The following is a 17358-nucleotide window of genomic DNA, read 5'->3' on the forward strand; positions in this document are numbered from 1 at the left end:
GGACTGTCTTTAAAGGAAATTATATGCATCGCTCTTTTATAAGGAAATATCTGTGGCTCGTGAAACAGAACAGCTTTCAAAAAGATTTTTGGTCTCTCATTAACAGTAACAATCCAGCTGCGAGCATAGAAGGAGATAGGAAAGATACTCTCTACCATAAAGACAAATTGAGAGGAGGGTACCTGTAATGGCAACTTCCATTTACTGTGATGAAGACAGACTTCTATTATTCAACCTGGGGCAGTTAGAGATACTATTCTAAGAGATAAGTAATGAGATGCCGGAAGTGAGTAATGAGATGCAACCTTTGAAAGTCAAGTTTCAGCTCACTGCAGAGGAATTATTATCATTCTTAGCACTTCTGCTGCATGGTATTGACTGTAGTGCACTTCAAGGCAGCTATAACTCTGGGAGTCTGGAGCAGAGACTGGGAAGAATTCGAGAGTCTCTGATAACATCAAGCCGGGGGATATACACTTGGCAAGGGCTCTCCACCAGCCTAAAGTCTCTCCAGGGGACATACGCTTCTCACTCTTACTCCCTCGCTATCCAAGTGTTGTCACTGGATACCTGCTAAAGAGTTTGGTGAGTTACTCTGGAAACCTACATAATATTTCTACTTACACAGAAAAAAAAAAATCTCTTTAAATGATGTGATACATTTTTAAAGTATTTTTATTGTTTTTCTTCCTTGTTTTCCCCCTTTCATAAAAGTAATATAAGTTTCTTGCTAAATTTTTTGGGGAAACATTATAGAAATATGTAAAACTGTTGCTTTGGTCAGCATTTTGCTTATTAGGACAGAAAGATGAAATATGATTAGAAAGTTTCACCTCCCCCCTTCCCTCAAGGTAACCTTTGTTAATAATTCCACATAAAGCCCAGCAGATCCGTTTTCCTAGGTACACATTTAATTAGGCAACAGCTTTTAAAAATCTCTGAGCTCTGTTTTTGACAACTATCTTATATCAAGCAGCAGTGAGAAGAATGACCAATATATGACGTTTATCAGGTTTTAAAAAAAAGAATTCACCCTCATATTTTAAACAGGGAGAAATTGAAGCTCCAAAAGAAATGTTTTAAAAATAGATGGGGAAAAAAGCCTGTCAGTGTTTGGAACTAGAGAGAGCGAGGGTACCCACGTTCTGGGAAACCGTAATGCTAACAGGTTTTCTAGCCATCAAAACTTGAAATAGAATCTACAGGGGCCCAAAGGTTTGAAATAAAAATGTGGTCAGAGGCATAGATGGTATGGACTTTCAGCTGACTAAAACAAACACCAAAATAGCAACAAAGTCGGTCTCAGATGAGCTTCCTTTCCCAGCAGCCTCTTTGCTTGCAAGACGTTTCTATTACATTTTCCTAAAAGGGAATCACACTTCCATCGAAACACCAGTCCTGCTCCCATCGCACGGAGCACCAAACTTCTGTAAATTTCTGACCACAGGGGCCCATGCTCAGCATATGCCCCACCTTGCTGTTTCAGAACCAGCAGAGCCTATCTTGCAGAGACACCGTGTTCCAAATATCTGCGAATCACCTGTTTGGAGATCGCATCACTCCTTCTTATAGAAACTAGTCTAGGTAGGATTGGAGGGTCCTGAGAGCAGCCCAGTTCATTTGATGGCACCCGAAGTCCCTAACTGTGCGAACCACAGAAATAGGAGATCTTGGTTAACATTGTCTTTAAAATGCATTTTCTTTAAGTGTCCTAATTGGGGATGCCTGGACTGTGGTTCTAATCTCAAGGCCAGGGATTCCCCATCCTGGTTTCATGCAGGCTTCCCAGGCCTTGGAATCACCGTCTTCCGGAATTTGGAACAGAGCAAAGGACAGGAGCCTAGGGCCAGTGAGGAATGGGTTTGGGAGCTCCCCACACCATAAGGTCACCTCGTCCAAGGGGCTCCCGGTCTCTCCTCTCAAGGCATGTGTCTGACAAAGATCTTTGAAGTGCAAATTTCTCACCACGGCAAAGATTACCCATGGGTTTGCCTTCATTGCCTCTTTACCCTCTGTATCCTGGGAAACTGAACTTAGGGGTAGGAAGGAGGAAAGCTGTCCTCTGCTGTGGGGAATTAGAATGAAGGTAGATGTTCATGAGCTGCAGCCCTTGGAACAGAAGCAGAACAGGGTCCAGCAGGGATGGTCAATATTGCCTCAGAATGAAAACAGGCTCTAGATGACAGGGTGCTGTAACGTCCCTAAATTTAAACATGAGTTCTCTCTCTTCTGTTCCTTACAGTAAATAGTAATATAATTCTTAAAATAAAAAATGTCTGTGGTTTGGCAGGGAGGGGTGAGGGGGCCAGCAAAGACGGGGAATTAGGGAGCCTGGACATGTCCTCTCTGAGCAGTCTTGGGAGAAGAGAATTCCAAGTGCTGAAGTGGACAGTGTGGCTTTAAGAAGTATAAACTGTAAGAGTAAAGCAGAGAGAGGATCTCTCTAACCAGCAGCACCACTTGTGAACTCGTTAGACATGAAAGTTCTCGGGCCCCACACAGACCCACTGAATCAAAAACTCTGGGAGTGAGGCCCTTCGGGGGAGTTCCAGTTACCAAGCTCAAGCTTAGAATTGCTTTTATTTGTTTGTTTGTTTGTTTGTTTTCTACTTACTTTTGACCCCCTTCACCCATTTCTCCTACCCTCTACCCCTTCCTTGCCTCTGGCAACCACCGATCTGTTCTCTGTATCTATGGTCTTATTTTTTGTTTGCTTGTTCTTTTTTTTTTTTTTTTTCATTTTTATTTTGTTTGTTTGTTCTTTTAGATTGCACACACAGGAGAGGTCACACGGTATTTGTCTTTCTTTGTGTGACTTATTTTACTTAACATAATGCCCTCGAGGCTCATCCATGTTGTTCCAAATGGCAAGGTTTCATTCGTTTTATGGCTGAATATTCCATTAAGTATGTATACCGCAATTTCTTTATCCATTCATCCATTGATGGACATTTAGGTGGTTTCCATACCTTGGCTATTGTATATAACACTACAATGAACGTGGGTACAGCTTTCCAAGATAGTGTTTTCATTTTCTTCAGATAAATATTCAGAGTGGAATTGCTAGATCATACGGTAGGTCTATTTTTAACTTTTTGAGGAGCATCTGTACTGTTATCCATTTTGATCACATCAGTCTACATTCCCACCAACAGTGTGGAAGGGTTCTCTTCTCTCCATATCTTCAGTGACACTTGTTATCGCTTGTCTTTTTAATAAGGGCCATTCTGGGGCTGCCTGGGTGGCTCGGTGGGTGAAGCCTCTACCTTCAGCTCAGGTCCTGATCTCAGGGTTCTGGGATCAAGTCCCACATCGGGCTCTCTGCTCAGGCAGGGAGCTTGCCTCCTCCTCTCTTTCTCTCTTGTGATCTCTCTCTCTGTCAAATAAATAAAATCTTTAAAAAAAAAAAATAAGGGCCATTCTAACAGATGTCAGGTGATTCTTACTATGGTTTTGATTTGTATTTCCCTGATGGTTAATGATGTAGAGCATCTTTTCATGGCTCTGTTGGCCCGCTATATGTCTTCTTCGGAAAAAATGTCTATTCAGATCCTCTGCCTGTGTGATTTTTTTCTTTTTGCCTTTGAGTTGTATGAGTTCCTTATATATTGGGTATTAGCTCCATGTCAGGTATACGACTCGCAAATATTCACTCCCATGCAGTAGGTTGTCTTTTCATTTTGTTGATGGTGTCTCCACCATGCAAAAGCTTTTGGCCTGTGGTAGTCCCACTAATTTCTTTTTATTTTTGTTGCTTTTAAAAATAGAGCTGCTTTTATATCCTGGCTCGGCTTTTTAACAGCTGTGTGAGTTGAGCAAGTTAATTGGTCTGAGTTTACGAAGAAAATTAAATAAGATAACATATTTGAAGCACTTAGCACAAAGCCAGACATATTGAAAGCACTCAATAAATGTTACCTGCTGTGATCACCTTTTCGTATGAGGGAAAGGAGAAAAGATGAGTCCTTAAGACCTTCAACAAGTGAGCCCAGCATTTACCAGTTTAAAGAGGCCTTTCAGACTCTGGCCTTGTATTTCCAAGGAACCAACAGAGCAGTAGTTCTCAACCTGACTGATCATCTGAAACCCCATGGGCTTTTTTAAAAAATATTTTTTATTTTGTTGGGGGGAGGGTCAAAGGGAGAGGGAGAATCCTAAGCAGGCTCTACACGGGGCGGGGCACAATCTCAGGACCATGAAATCGTGACCTGAGCAGAAATCAAGAGTCAGACCCTTAACTGACTGAGCCACCCAGGCACCCCTAATTTTTAAAAATAATTTATTTATTTTAATTTTTTTTAGAGCGGTAGAGCCCCCAGTGGAGCTTTTAAACTGCCCTGCATGGACCTTCAGAGCAATCATCTTCAGCAGTAGGCCCTGGGCAACTATAATTTAAAAATTTCCATAGGCAATGCTATAAAACCGCTGCGGGAATTGAAAGGTATGATAGCTAGAGCTAACATGTACTGAGTATCTATCTGTGCCAGGAACTACGCTAACTTCTTTATTTTTATTGCTTCCCTTAATTCTCACAGCAACTTCTAAGTCAGGTAATGTGTTTCTTTTATATATGAGGAAACTGAGGTAAAGAGCCTAAATAACTCAGCCAAGTTCACCAGAGAAGTGACTTAGGACCTGAGCCCAGATTTGAGCTACTAATTGTAATTAACTAATGCATTCATTTACTCATTCATCCAGAATTTATTATGTGTGACCAGGTAAGGAGTTGAGAGCCAGGGAATCTAAAATTGAATAAAAATCTCCATCCCCATCCTGAAGAAGTTCATGGCCTTTGTGCGAGGGTTCAGAATGAACAAATGACAGATTGTCTCGTTTTAAAAGATGATGTCATGCGTCAGTGTTTGAGAGGCTGAAAAGATTTTCTACGACTTCCAGCCTCTTCCTCTCAGTGACCATTTATAGAATCCACAACCGTTGCAGATCAGCCTCCCAGACCGAAGCCCGAGCCCATCTGGGGGCCGCCAGCACCAGCGTCTCCCCGCAAGAAGGGCTCTGGTGCAACCTGGACGTCTACGTTAGCAAGTCCTCAGGGTGGTCCTCGGCTGTCCCCGCTGGCTTGTCTCACGCCAGTTCAGCAGGACAGCCACCCGCCCCTCTCGGTAGGTCTATCAATCAAAGCACGGGGACAAAGGTGATCGCAGCGGAGCTGTCGGGCTGGCTCTCTTCCAGCAATAAAACCTGCCCCTTACACCTCACGTGAGCACTGCTACGAAACTTCTCGAAAAAGTACAAAGAGAAGACGTAGACCTGCTTTTTAGAATCGTGAAATATTAGCGCTGGTTAAATCCCTGGGTGGAACGAAGTCTGATTCGGGAGACGGAGCTCTAGGGTCTCGAACCCGCCGGCCCTGGGCTCGCCGCGCCATCTGCGACCGCTCACTGCCTCCCAGAGTCCGAGCCGAGCACTGCTGCAGATAAGACGCGGTCCTGTTCAAGTGCAGCTTTCGGGCTAAAGACCCAAGCTGGAGGCGGCCCGGGAGGACACCAACGGTCCCCTCCGCCCCCACCCCGAGGTTGGGGTGGGGACACCACGTGCAGCCACCACGCCTTCCTCGCGGGTAGGCTGGGGAGGAGAGAGGGTTTGGGATCAGCGGTCGGTCCCCGGACCGGTATTCTGAACGCACAGGGAGAGGTGGTAGCGGAACCTTTCTCCTCCGCTTCGCTCTCGCTTCCTCCCGAACCCAGTTGGCGTCGGACCCAGTGGTGGACTCTTATAAACATGGAGACAGCAGGTGCTGAACATGGGCCGCCGTCCTCAGGTCTCGAGGCTCCGGGTTCCACAGACGATCGGCTTTTCCTGGTGAAAGGTGTGGTGCGGTGAGGTGCTGGTGTCGGGGCGAGCTCTTCCCGGGCCTGCGCTGGAGCCGCCATTCCCACACACACCCCGCCCTGGGAGACCTAACCTTGGGTTGCCCCTGAGTTTAGCCGATGGGGATCGGCTGGTCCGGGGTCGTGCGGGGTGCAGGGTGGAGACTCCGGTGGGCTGGGGGGCTGGTCCCGTGAGGTGTCCTGTGTGCTGCATTTTCCCCATCCCCGCTGCAGTTTCTCCCGTCCCTTGCCCTACCTTTCACTAGCTTGTTTTCCTTCCCGGGAGAAACTCACAAACCGTCCCTGGGAAGAGAGAAAGGGACCCTGGGCCAATTCCCAGCACTTGGAAACGACACCGCAGAATGATCTCAGGAACCAGAGGTCGTGAGGTCACACAGGTTTCGCACCCCTATCGTTTACCTTTGGCCAGAGCTGACTAGCTTTCGTTCTCACATTTCAAAGTGACATAAAATGTAATTGAAATAGTGTCTGAACTTACTTGGGTACATCTTCTTAAGGTGGTTTTTTTTCTCTTTCTCTCTTTCTCTTTAATCTCTCTCCTCGCCCTACCCCCAAAACTCTTGGCAGGTGGAGTTTTCCTTGGTACTGTGGCTGCAGCAGGAATGCTAGCGGGATTTGTTACAACATTATCATTGGCTAAAAAGAAAAGCCCTGAATGGTTCCATAAGGTTTGTGACCCGGAAATCCATTCATAGCATTGTTATTGTTTACAGATAACTGGCAGCTGTTTTGCATGGGAGAAGTAAAGAAAGTGTTGGTGGCCTTTCATGTTGCTTTAAGAAGTAAACCTACATACGTAGATTCAAGAAGTGTACAAATTAACCAATGGTCTTTATTTTCATTTAGAAAGAAGTATTTAGGGAGACCTGGGTGGTTCAGTTGGTTAAGTGTCTGCCTTCAACTGGGGTCATGATCTTGGAGTCCTAGGATCAAACCCCATGTGGGGCTCTCTTCCCAGTGGAGAGCCTGCTTCTCCTTCTCCCTCTGTGCCCTCTCTCTCTCAATACATAAATGAAATCTTTATTTAAAAAAAAAAAAAGAAAAGAGAAGTATTTAGTTATGTGCTTTCTTTTTCTTAAATTTTAGCAGAACAAGACTTGGAAAGCTATCCAGTACATTTCCTATTCACAACATGACTAAGTCTAAATCGGGGTAATTCCCTATCAGTTGTAAGAGGCCCAGTATTTTATACACCTCTGGGTAAAAAAATGATGCCAGTTAAATTCTTGACACAATACTGAATCCCAGCGGCATTTCTATTTACTTATTTATTTAAGCTTTACACCCGGAATCAGTAAGGCCTAACTGATAGCGACGTTTTAACAGTACAATTTGCATAGATTTCTAATCCAAAATTACCAGTTAAACTTTGGGTCACAGACCTTTCTGAGAATCTCATGAAAGTTACGGATTCTTAGGGAAAAAAACTACATACCCACAATTACAACTTGGTATTCTATTTTGTGGTTCTAAGATTTGATTATCACACATGCCCCATCAAATATGGTGGTTGTCAAGCTGTGGTCCACAGAACCCTAGGATCCTTGAGACTCTTTTGAGGGTCTGTAAAGTCAAAACTATTTTCATAATAATCCTAAGGCATTTGAGGGGGTAAAACTGCTGGTGCCTTTAGCGTAATCAAGGCGGTGGCACCAAACTACTAGTAGTCATTGTGTCCTCTTTTACCATGCCCCTGCAGTTTCAAAAACAAAACAAAACAAAACAAAAAAACCTCGTTGCATAAGAATGCCCTTGTTATAGCAGTAAAAGTGTTGATTTTATTAAATCTTAACACTTGATTACTATCCCACATGAAGAAATGGGAAGTATCATAAAGCCCTTCTGATCTATACCAGAGACGTTTTTCTCTAGGAAAAGCAATTGCATGATTAAGTTGCATGCTGAACCCGCTGCTTTTTTTCATGTAATATCATATTGTATTTGCAAGAGCAACTGACAAACTATAATTATTCAGAAGTGGGTATTTGGCAGGTGTTATCTTCAAAATGAACAAGATGAGCCTATCATCTCTCAAGCAAGCGCCTGTCGGTATTTGTTGGCAATGAAAAAAATTGAAGCTTGCAAGTGAAAATTAGATCTTAGGAAACTTGCCATTGGGAGCATGATAGGTGCTCGATACGTAAGGCTTTCCTGATGAGATTGCTGGTAATATTAATAATGTGAAATTTTAAATATTTAATAAATGGTGTCAGCCTCGGAAAGATCTGCATAACTTGATAAATCATTATTTTCTGAATGATCCTAATGCATGAATAAAAGGCCCATTCAAAATACAAAAGAGACGAATGGATTTTAATGTAACAAAGTGCAAAAAACTCATCGGTCTGACTTCCGATTCCAGAGTACAGACAGCTATTCGGGAAGTTTTGGTGGAGTGTCAGAGAAGGGAGGCTGTTAAAATACTTGTCCCTTTTCCAACCACAGATCTCTGGAAGACTGGATTTTATTCACATTCTTCCATCAAAAAACATATTGCAACAGATTGAATACAGAAGCATTTATGAAAATTCATCTGTCCTTTATTTTTTTTTTAAGATTTTATTTGTTTATTTGACAGAGATCACAAGTAGGCAGAGAGGCATGCAGGAGGGTGGAGGAGGCAGGCTCCTGCTGAGCAGGGAGCCCGATGCGGGACTCAATCCCAGGACACTGGGATCGTGACCTGAGCCGAAGGCAGAGGCTTAACCCACTGAGCCACCCAGGCACCCCTATCTGTACTTTATTTCTAAGCACATTTTTCCACTGTGATGTCTCAACCTACAGGTGATGGCAGCCCCCACAAAGCCCTCTACAGTAGAGAGTTCCTACCTGCTCCACCGAGAGGTGGCAGCAGCTTGAGTTCTCAAGTGGCCCTCTGGCTCCTCACTTGTCGTCCTCTCCTAGACCTCAGCCTTGCTCTGCTCACAATAGTTCAGTGGCATCCACAGAATCTTTAATTGGTTTTCTTAAAAGAGGTATTGCTGACTGGAAAGGCTGGCTTGTATTTAAACTCTGTCCTTTGTGCAAATGCCAGACTTTCTCAATAGCATTTTAGAGGAAACTTTGTTTTGAGCATAATTACTAAATCTGACCAGAATATAGTTACGGTACCACCCGTATTGCTCAATGCTAAGACACTGCATGTCTGCTTTTCCATATGGCACTAATTTTTGTTAAAGTGTTCTGAAACTTGAGTTCTTGATGGAACCATTTTCACGACTACACAACCTAAAGTTCTTATTCCTTTTAAAGCCGACCAGAGGGCCCATGGAAAGAAAATTTTCTTGAAGAGACAAAAGTTCCTCAGATGTAGTAACTTAGTTCCTGTAACTAAGCTTGGTTCTTCCCTATCCTGCTTCAGGAATCTGATTCTTCTTCCTCTTCCTCTTCCTCCTCCTCCTCTTTGGGCACATGGCTCCTTGTGCTCAACTCCAGTGCCGTTTGGTTGATTGATGCTTCATTGTCAACATGAACCAACATATCAGGTGACTGTTCAGGGGCAGGCTGAGAAGACAACATCTCATCCCCTCTCCTAGAACTAATCATTGATTGGAGGGCTAGTTCTTCAACCTTGAGCCGGTTCAACTGGTCGTGCAAGGCCGCCTTCAACCCTCATCTGTCCTTTATTAAGCCAAACATTTAGAAGATTAATCAAAACGTAAAACATCGCTTCTTGGCACTAAATTCTTCTGTAAGGCAGTTGTTTTCATAAGAATAGGTTTCTATTCACCTATACTGGGTTGATTTTTTTTTTTTTAAGATTTTATTTATTTATTTGACAGAGAGAGATCACAAGTACACAGAGAGGCAGGCAGGCACCCCCCGCCCCCCGCACCCCCCTCTGCTGAGCAGAGAGCCCCACGCGGGGCTCGATCCCAGGACCCTGAGATCATGACCTGAGCCGAAGGCAGAGGCTTTAACCCACTGAGCCACCCAGGCGCCCCTACTGGGTTGATTTTTAAATGAATACTTAAATGAATACTTTTAAATGAATACTTAAAATTAAATTAAAATTTTTAAATTAATACTTAAAATTTAAGAATTTCTTAGTTTTAATTTTTAATATATTAAATATTCGTAAGTATAATCCACACAAGCAGAAGTCTTTGGGATCCAAGTAGAAATGGATCCTGAGACCGGAAAGTTTGAGAACTACTGTTCTAGCTGGTTAAATATGTTGTGTAAAGTTCTGCCTCTCCTCTGGGGGAGCATCTGAATGAGAGCATCACCACTGATCCAGACCGTGTCTGAGAGGCTCAGAGGTTCTGGAGCAGGTAATGCATTTACACTTAGCAAGTGCCGGTTTAAGAATCCCACTTAGGCAGTGTATTTCAGAGTCACGGCCTGGCAGTTTTCCCTGACATTAGTAGTGAAGATAATATCTAGCACTTGAATGCTTACCACGTTCAAGCTGCTGCTGCTCCTTGAACCCCCATCACAGCCCCATGAGACACTGTTATTACGTTGTCCCCATTAAACTGAGGCACGGACGGATTAAACAACTTGCTCACCAGGGCACTCTTTCCATCTTAATCTTGGTGAGGAAATTATACTATTTTTAGCAATTTTTTACTTAAATAGACTTCTGTCCACTAGCCTGGAATCGAAGCATTCGTTATAATACAGATACAGATTGCAACTCAGGACTCTAAAAATGACCACCTTTAGTTGGGGACTGCCTACACTGCTATTATTTCAGGAAGATGGTCATCATTTCTTTAAAGTCTTAACCGCGGTATCTTAGCTGAGTCTCACACTAGTGGAAAGGGAGTAGTAAATGCTGAACGAATGAACATTGATTTTTCTTTGTCCTTCACTGAATAAACAGACGAAGGTGTAAGCTAAGGTGCCTTTTAAAAACACATGCACATACAAAATACATAGATAATTTCTGTCCTTCCCAAAGAAATGAGGAATTTTTAACTTAAGTTTCTAAAATAAAATTTAGGCACTCAAATTGACCCTCTTTTAATCATATTTGGTTAATGGTATTGCTTCTGGATGAAAATTCAGGCCAGTTAGAAGTTAGTGAATTTATATGAGATCTGTGGTGTCTAGTGAACTGGTCTGAAATTACAGCAACATGAGAAAAGGGAGAGGAGAGTGTTGTTTTGATCACAGAAAATAAAGAAACATCTCTTGAAAATCTGGTTGGGTCTCAGGTATATTACAAACAAGTGTTAAGTCAGCAAATACTGTGTATCTTCTGGGTCAGGGCATGGTGTGAGACCTGAAGATACAGGTAAGCCCAGCTTTTCTATGTGCCACCAATAACATTCGTAACCACAACACGTGATACAAACCTTTATTATTCAGTGGGTTGAGCAATATAAAGGAAGTTGTTCTTAAGAAGAAAGGCTTTTGGGGCGCCTGGGTGGCTCAGTGGGTTAAAGCCTCTGCCTTCAGCTCAGGTCATGATCTCGGGGTCCTGGGATCGAGCCCCGTATCGGGCTCTCTGCTCGGCGGGGAGCCTGCTTCCTCCTCTCTCTGCCTGCCTCTCTGCCTATCTGTGATCTCTATCTGTCAAATAAATAAATAAAATCTTAAAAAAAAAAAAAAAGAAGAAAGGCTTTTTTCCCCCAAGTAAATAGAAATTTGTTTCCAGAAGGAAGACCAAACATTACAAATTTGCTATCTTATTACATTAGCTGATCAGTTTGATGGCATTTTAATGAAGATGCCAGTGAACAGAACTCAGAGAGAACTTGACAGAATGTTGTAGGACTTTTCTGGGATAATTAATAGGCACAAAGAGCAAAGAAAAGTTTTGGAAAAAAATAATCAGTAACCAGTGCTTTCAGTGATGGGATGGTTATATGCTTTTGAAGCATGCATCGCATTCCTAGTCTTCTCTGTCAAGTTCGTGTGCTGATGAGCTGAAAGTTATTAAGTTATTATGGTTATAGAATTTTTTACCGTAATAAGATGCCTTGAAACCCAAAAGGAGAGTCATTGTTTATTTCCTACTTTCTCGTGACTGGCTGCCACAAGTTGGCTTTCTCCTGTGTGCCCCGCATTTTGCATATACATTTACAAGTCTTCGCAGTGACTTCTATTAGTTCACCTCTTTGAGGAACCCCTCCTTAAAGCTTCCTCTTTGCAGCAGTAGATAATGCATCCTCCTCTGGGACCGTGGTGCCCTGGGTATGGTTCTCTCGTTGCACATTCCATTTAGATCACAGTTAACTTTTATGTGTCTGTGTCCGCCCCCCGCCCCCCGCACCAGTGACTGAAATTTTTAGTCAGAAAGAAGTTATTCTATTTGCCTTTTTCTCTCTAGTACCCAGCGCAGCTCCTGGCAATGCCCTGCCTACTCAAATATCCGTCAGTTAGAGGAGTCGTGACCTAAGTCTTGTAGTTATTAAGTAACAAAGCTGCTTTTTGAACTTGGGTTCGTCTGGCATCCCAAAATTACGGTGACATTCAGAGAGTCGTGAGCGTCAAACATTCCCGAAATAATTACACTTTCCGAACTGATGCTTTTTCCTTTCTTTCTCCATTGCAGGGAAGTATGGCCACAGCCGCCTTACCAGAGAGCGGCTCTTCCCTTGCCTTGCGAGCCCTGGGCTGGGGCTCACTTTATGCCTGGTGTGGGGTTGGTGTGATCAGCTTCGCAGTCTGGAAAGCTTTAGGAGTTCACGGTGTAAGTAACTACAGTCCTGTAATTGCTGTCTGAATGTTTATTCTACTTTCTGTGACTAACTATGCCTGATTTCCAAGAAGTGTGTGTTTGTGTGTGTGTGTGTGTGTGTGTGTGTGTGTGTGTGTGTGTGTAACTTATACTCCAGGCTAAACAGCTCCATACTGGGAATGATTGGCTTTTTTTAAACTACTGGTAGGAAGTTCTGTGGACCAGGCCATGTGTGACTGGTGAGAACTGACGGTTGTTTGGAATAGGTGGCAGCAAGGGAGTTGATGAAAAGAGGTTCTGGATATATTTTGAAGGTAGAGTCAACAAGGACTTGTTTCACGTCGAATGTGAGAGGTGAGAGAAAAAATGAAGTCAAGGATCTCCAAGGCTTTTGGCCTGAGCAGCTGGAAGATGGATGGGGACAGTGTGAGAGGAGCAGATGTTCAGGGTAATGTCAGAAGCTCCATCTGGGGCCTGTGAGTTTGAAATAATCTGTTAGGTAGGGAAGAGGAGAGTCAAGCAGTTAGATATAGACGTTTGGAGTTCAGAGGAGAGGTACAAGGTCAGGATGTAAATTTGAGAGTCTTCAGTATGTGGATAGTATTCAAAGCCAGGAGACCAGATGAACTCACCAAGGCATTGAACATAGAGAGAAAAGAGGTCCGAGGAAAGAGCTCTGGGCACTCCCAAGGTTTAGAGGTTGGGAAATACGGGGGAAATTAGTAAAGGAGAAAACCCAGGAGAACGGGGAGAACAGTGGCTTGGACGCCAGGTGAAGAGAGTGTATAGTGGCGTGAAATCATGTAAGATGAGACTCGGCAGTTCGCCGAGTCAGCGGTGTGGCGGTCCTTGGTGGGTAAAGCCTGGGTGGAGTGGGTCCAAAAGAATGGAGACGAGAGACTATCTGTATAGGCACGTCTTAAATTCTGCTTTACAGGTAAAGAAAGACATGGGGTTGTAGCTGGAAGGGGGACTGAGATCAAGAGAGGTGTTTTTGTTTTAAGTTGGGAGAATTGACAGCATGTGAGTATGCTGACGGGAGCGATTCCGTAAAGCGGGAGAAATTGCAAAGGAGGGGGAGTGCTAAGTAATATTATTACTATAGGCATTACCCAAGTTTTCCCATTTGGTTTAATCATAACTGAACGTAGGCATTATTGTACTTTTTACTCAAAGTATACTAATGGACAGACAGATAGATGTTGCTTTTCTTTTAGTCTGACTAACCTTTATTTTTAAAGTAACTTTGCTGGCTAGTAATTGTTTATAACAATAAAGTTGTGTTTACACGGAAAAGTTAGAAAACCCATGACTGAAGATTTGGGATGATTTTTGTGTTAACCTCAGTTTTGCTTTTGACCAGTGTAAAGTCTCTCCTTCCATTGCAGGCATTGTACCAGACATTTTAGACATAGCGGGTTATTTAATCTTTACAGTAACTATGAAGCACATGGTAATATCCCCCATTTTATAAATGAGGAAATTGGGACTCAGAGAGGTTAAGACACTTGTCCAAGATCACACAGCTTATAACTGACGGAGTCAAGATTTGGATCCAAGTCTGATAGTCTTTAGAACCTAGTTTTTTTTTTCCGATGTTACCTCCCCTAGCTAAGATAGGAAAATAAAGGAGTAGTTGGAAGGGGCCAGAGTGAGGGGGAAGGAGTAAATTTGGTTTTAATTGTGATGTGATCCACACATTCTTGATGACTTCACTGGTCTTCCTGGGTATCTTCAATGTGGGCCTCATCTCCTGGCTTTCTAATTAATCCCAGTTAGGACTGGGCCATTTTTTCCTCATAAAAGAGAAGGCCTCCTTTTAGCCTTCATCTGCAGTAGAAAAATGCTTAGGGTATAATGGTAAAGGAGGATTCATTTGTATATATAATATGAGAGCAGTTACTTGAAAACAAGTGGAAAAAACTGGGGGGACATATGTGCAGTTGAAACGTGTGGATGAGTTACGGGTGTGGGAGTGAATTTTTTATTTCACTTTTTTCTGTATGTTCCTTAAATATGTATTACTTTAACAGTAATACTGCCATTTAAAAAACACTGCTAGATTTTATTTCTATTAATTTATGCTAGAAATGAAGCACAGCTGCTTAGAAGTTCACAGAACTTCTTTGACTATGTGTGAAATATACTTGAGGGCATGAGATACTTAATAGTAAGGTTTTTAAGCTTGTAGTTTCTATAAAAATGATGGTCTTGATGAAGTGACTTGATGGAATTGTCAGGGGATGTTTCCAGAACTTAGTAATGTGGGTCATAAACTGAATAATAAAGTTTTAAGGTATTTTAAAATATAAATAACCTTTGAACGAGAAGAGTCATAATGAATCCATCCAAACTTTCATAGGCCAACAAAGTTAAGATATTTAGATTAAGTTATATGCTCAAGAACTTGGGCTTTATGGGCTATCTGGTGCTATTCTAGTTTCTAGAATGTGAACTTCTTTGTTTTATGGCACCTGTAGGAGGATTATGGCCTAAAGAAAATAGTTGGGCAAGAAAAACTATTTTCTGATTGGCACTGCTGAATACAAGGACACTTGGAATCTTTTTATATCTTCATGTCTTTAAAACGTGAGAATACGAATGTACTGTCCCCCTACCTATAGGTCATTAGGAATATCAGATTGCTATCCATATCTGAGAAGTCTCACAGAAAAATGAACCACTGATAGTTTTTCAAGGGCACACCTTTTAAAAGCAGTAGTGTTTATGAATTTGTTCATTCAAAAGACATTTGGGGGCCTACCCTGAGCCAGGCACTGTGCCAAGACAGGGCTCCCCAGTAGACCATTACTGTGGAAGGCTTCGGTTTTAAGACTCTCTAAGCAAATTCTTATTATATGACCCACTCTGCGTCTTGCGGACATCAGTACTACATTTCAGTTCTCAGAGAATTTGGAGGATAATTGTGAGATTGCCCCGACTCCTGAGAACTGTTATCTTTCCATGACTAAAGAAAACAAATCTTAGAAAATGCTGGAAGAAATGGTCCAGATCTATGCATTCAATAAATAATTGATATGATTATTCTGGGTAAATTAGGTAAATCAGAATCAGTCCCTTTGTCAAATAATTGATGGTAGCAACCTTGAATCCTATTAAATCGTTATAAACCCAGTTCAAAAAAAGAGAAGGGTGCCATCTACTGGCTGAAGGAGAGCGGTGCACATTCCCTATTTTAATTCACAGCTACATCTGCTGGTCTAAACCAGGGCATGCTGAAATGCTTGAAGCTAAGCTCTTCAGTTTCTTAGAAATATTTTGGATTTACACTTAGTTTATTCGTAGTTATTATGGAATTTATTTTACATAGAAAAATGTATAATACATCAAAATAATACATCAAATATATCAAAATTAATACATCAAAATTAAAAAGTTTATATTTTACCCAGTAGTGTTACCATTTAATTAGAGATTCTAACAAAAGGAGAGCTAGTGGAGGTTATCTTGTCAGCGGACTGAAGCCAGTAGGTGCGTCCAGGATTTAAGGTGGGAGCCTCCCTCCCTCCATGTCTGAGCCAGTCCAGATTCAGTCTGGGATCCTCTCACCAGTTCTGGCCATGAACAGCATCGTGGGCCAGCAAGCAAGGCCTCATTGCTCAGTATAGATTCATCCATTACTTTGAATTCCAGTATTTTATCATCTGATTATGATTGAGGCAGCATTAACTTTTTAACAGTAACTTAATTGTTGAAACAATGAACAGTTACTGTGGGTCTGTGGTCTCCTAATGCACCCAGTGATCCTAAAGGATCCCAGAGGATCCTGGGAGACTGCCATGTTCAGGCCAGGTTCACCCTGTGGCAGTATGATTAGATTCTTTTTATTATTTTAGGTTTAGAGTAGTTGAAATAAATGCTTGTCAGTGAGTAAATAAGGATGTCTTGAGATACCAACTAGTAATTCCCCAGTTATCAAAAGAAGCAGCCAGGGCGCCTGGGTGGCTGTCGGTGAACTGCCCGCCTTCGGCTCAGGTCATGATCCCAGGGTCCTGGGATGGAGCCCCGTGTTGGGCTCTCTGCTCAGCCAGGAGCCTGCTTCTCCCTCTCCCTCATTCCCTCCCCACTGCTTGTGCATGCGCGCTCTCTCTCTCTTTCACTCTGTCTCGCTCACACTCTCTCAAATAAATTAAAAAAACTTAAAAACACCATGCCACTTAAAATTATTCACCTGTGACTCAAGCACAAAGACTTCACTTTTGTACCTTTTCTTATTTATATTAAGTATTGATACTTGAAAGGATTTCTGAAAAGATTGAGCATAATTACGATTAGACTATTTTGCCTTTTTTTCCCCTCCTCTTAGAAGGAAAAATGTTGGATGTATAAATAATTCCTGATTGATATGACTGGGAAATCTAGGGCTTTTTTTGCCTGGACTCTTCTCTTCTTTTCCAACATTTGTTGGACGTGAGGCTGTCTCGGTACCAGTCGGAATCACCACTGCTAACATTTACTGTGCCTTGTGGTTAATATATTCATGATACCTGGTGTAGTTAGAATTCACAGATAATTTACAGTCGTTGCCCTCAGAGGAGCTAAAATCTCAATAGTAATAAAACCACGAATGAAAACATTTTTAGTTATTGTGAAATACATTAACTCATCCAGAGACTTAAATTTAAAAATTAACTTGTAAATAAAGGAAATTTTTCGTTTAGTTTGTCTTTTACCAGGTAATAAGAAGTATTTGTTTTTATTTACATATATTGCTTATTTTTAAAGAAAAACATGTTTAGGACCTATCTTTTTTAAAACAAAGATGGTTTTGTGTTTATTTTATAAAATTATGTACCCATTTTTAAAAAAAAGGTAGAAAAGTACAAAAAGGGAAACAGAAATTCTATTTAGTTGTAA

At 42.0% G+C, this 17358-nt stretch overlaps 1 protein-coding gene and 1 pseudogene across 2 annotated transcripts in view; one reads left to right on the forward strand and one right to left on the reverse strand.

Annotated features, from left to right (window-relative positions):
- The first annotated feature begins 5637 nt into the window (after positions 1–5637).
- LOC111158687 (transmembrane protein 242) overlaps positions 5638–17358 on the forward strand; it is a 28332-nt gene continuing 16611 nt past the window's right edge. Inside the window, exons 1-3 of the mRNA XM_022520895.1 lie at positions 5638–5827; positions 6417–6517; positions 12355–12492. Of these exons, the coding sequence (XP_022376603.1) occupies positions 5740–5827; positions 6417–6517; positions 12355–12492 (327 nt within the window). The 5' untranslated portion in view covers positions 5638–5739. The remainder of the gene's footprint in view (positions 5828–6416; positions 6518–12354; positions 12493–17358) is intronic.
- Positions 8535–9579, reverse strand: LOC111158689 (annotated as a pseudogene). The gene has a single exon (XR_002641370.1). The product of XR_002641370.1 is annotated as an snRNA-activating protein complex subunit 5 pseudogene (transcript).

Source organism: Enhydra lutris, unplaced genomic scaffold (assembly GCF_002288905.1).
Source record: "Enhydra lutris kenyoni isolate GAN:26980312 unplaced genomic scaffold, ASM228890v2 scaffoldscaffold62, whole genome shotgun sequence".
Classification (NCBI taxonomy): domain Eukaryota; kingdom Metazoa; phylum Chordata; class Mammalia; order Carnivora; family Mustelidae; genus Enhydra; species Enhydra lutris.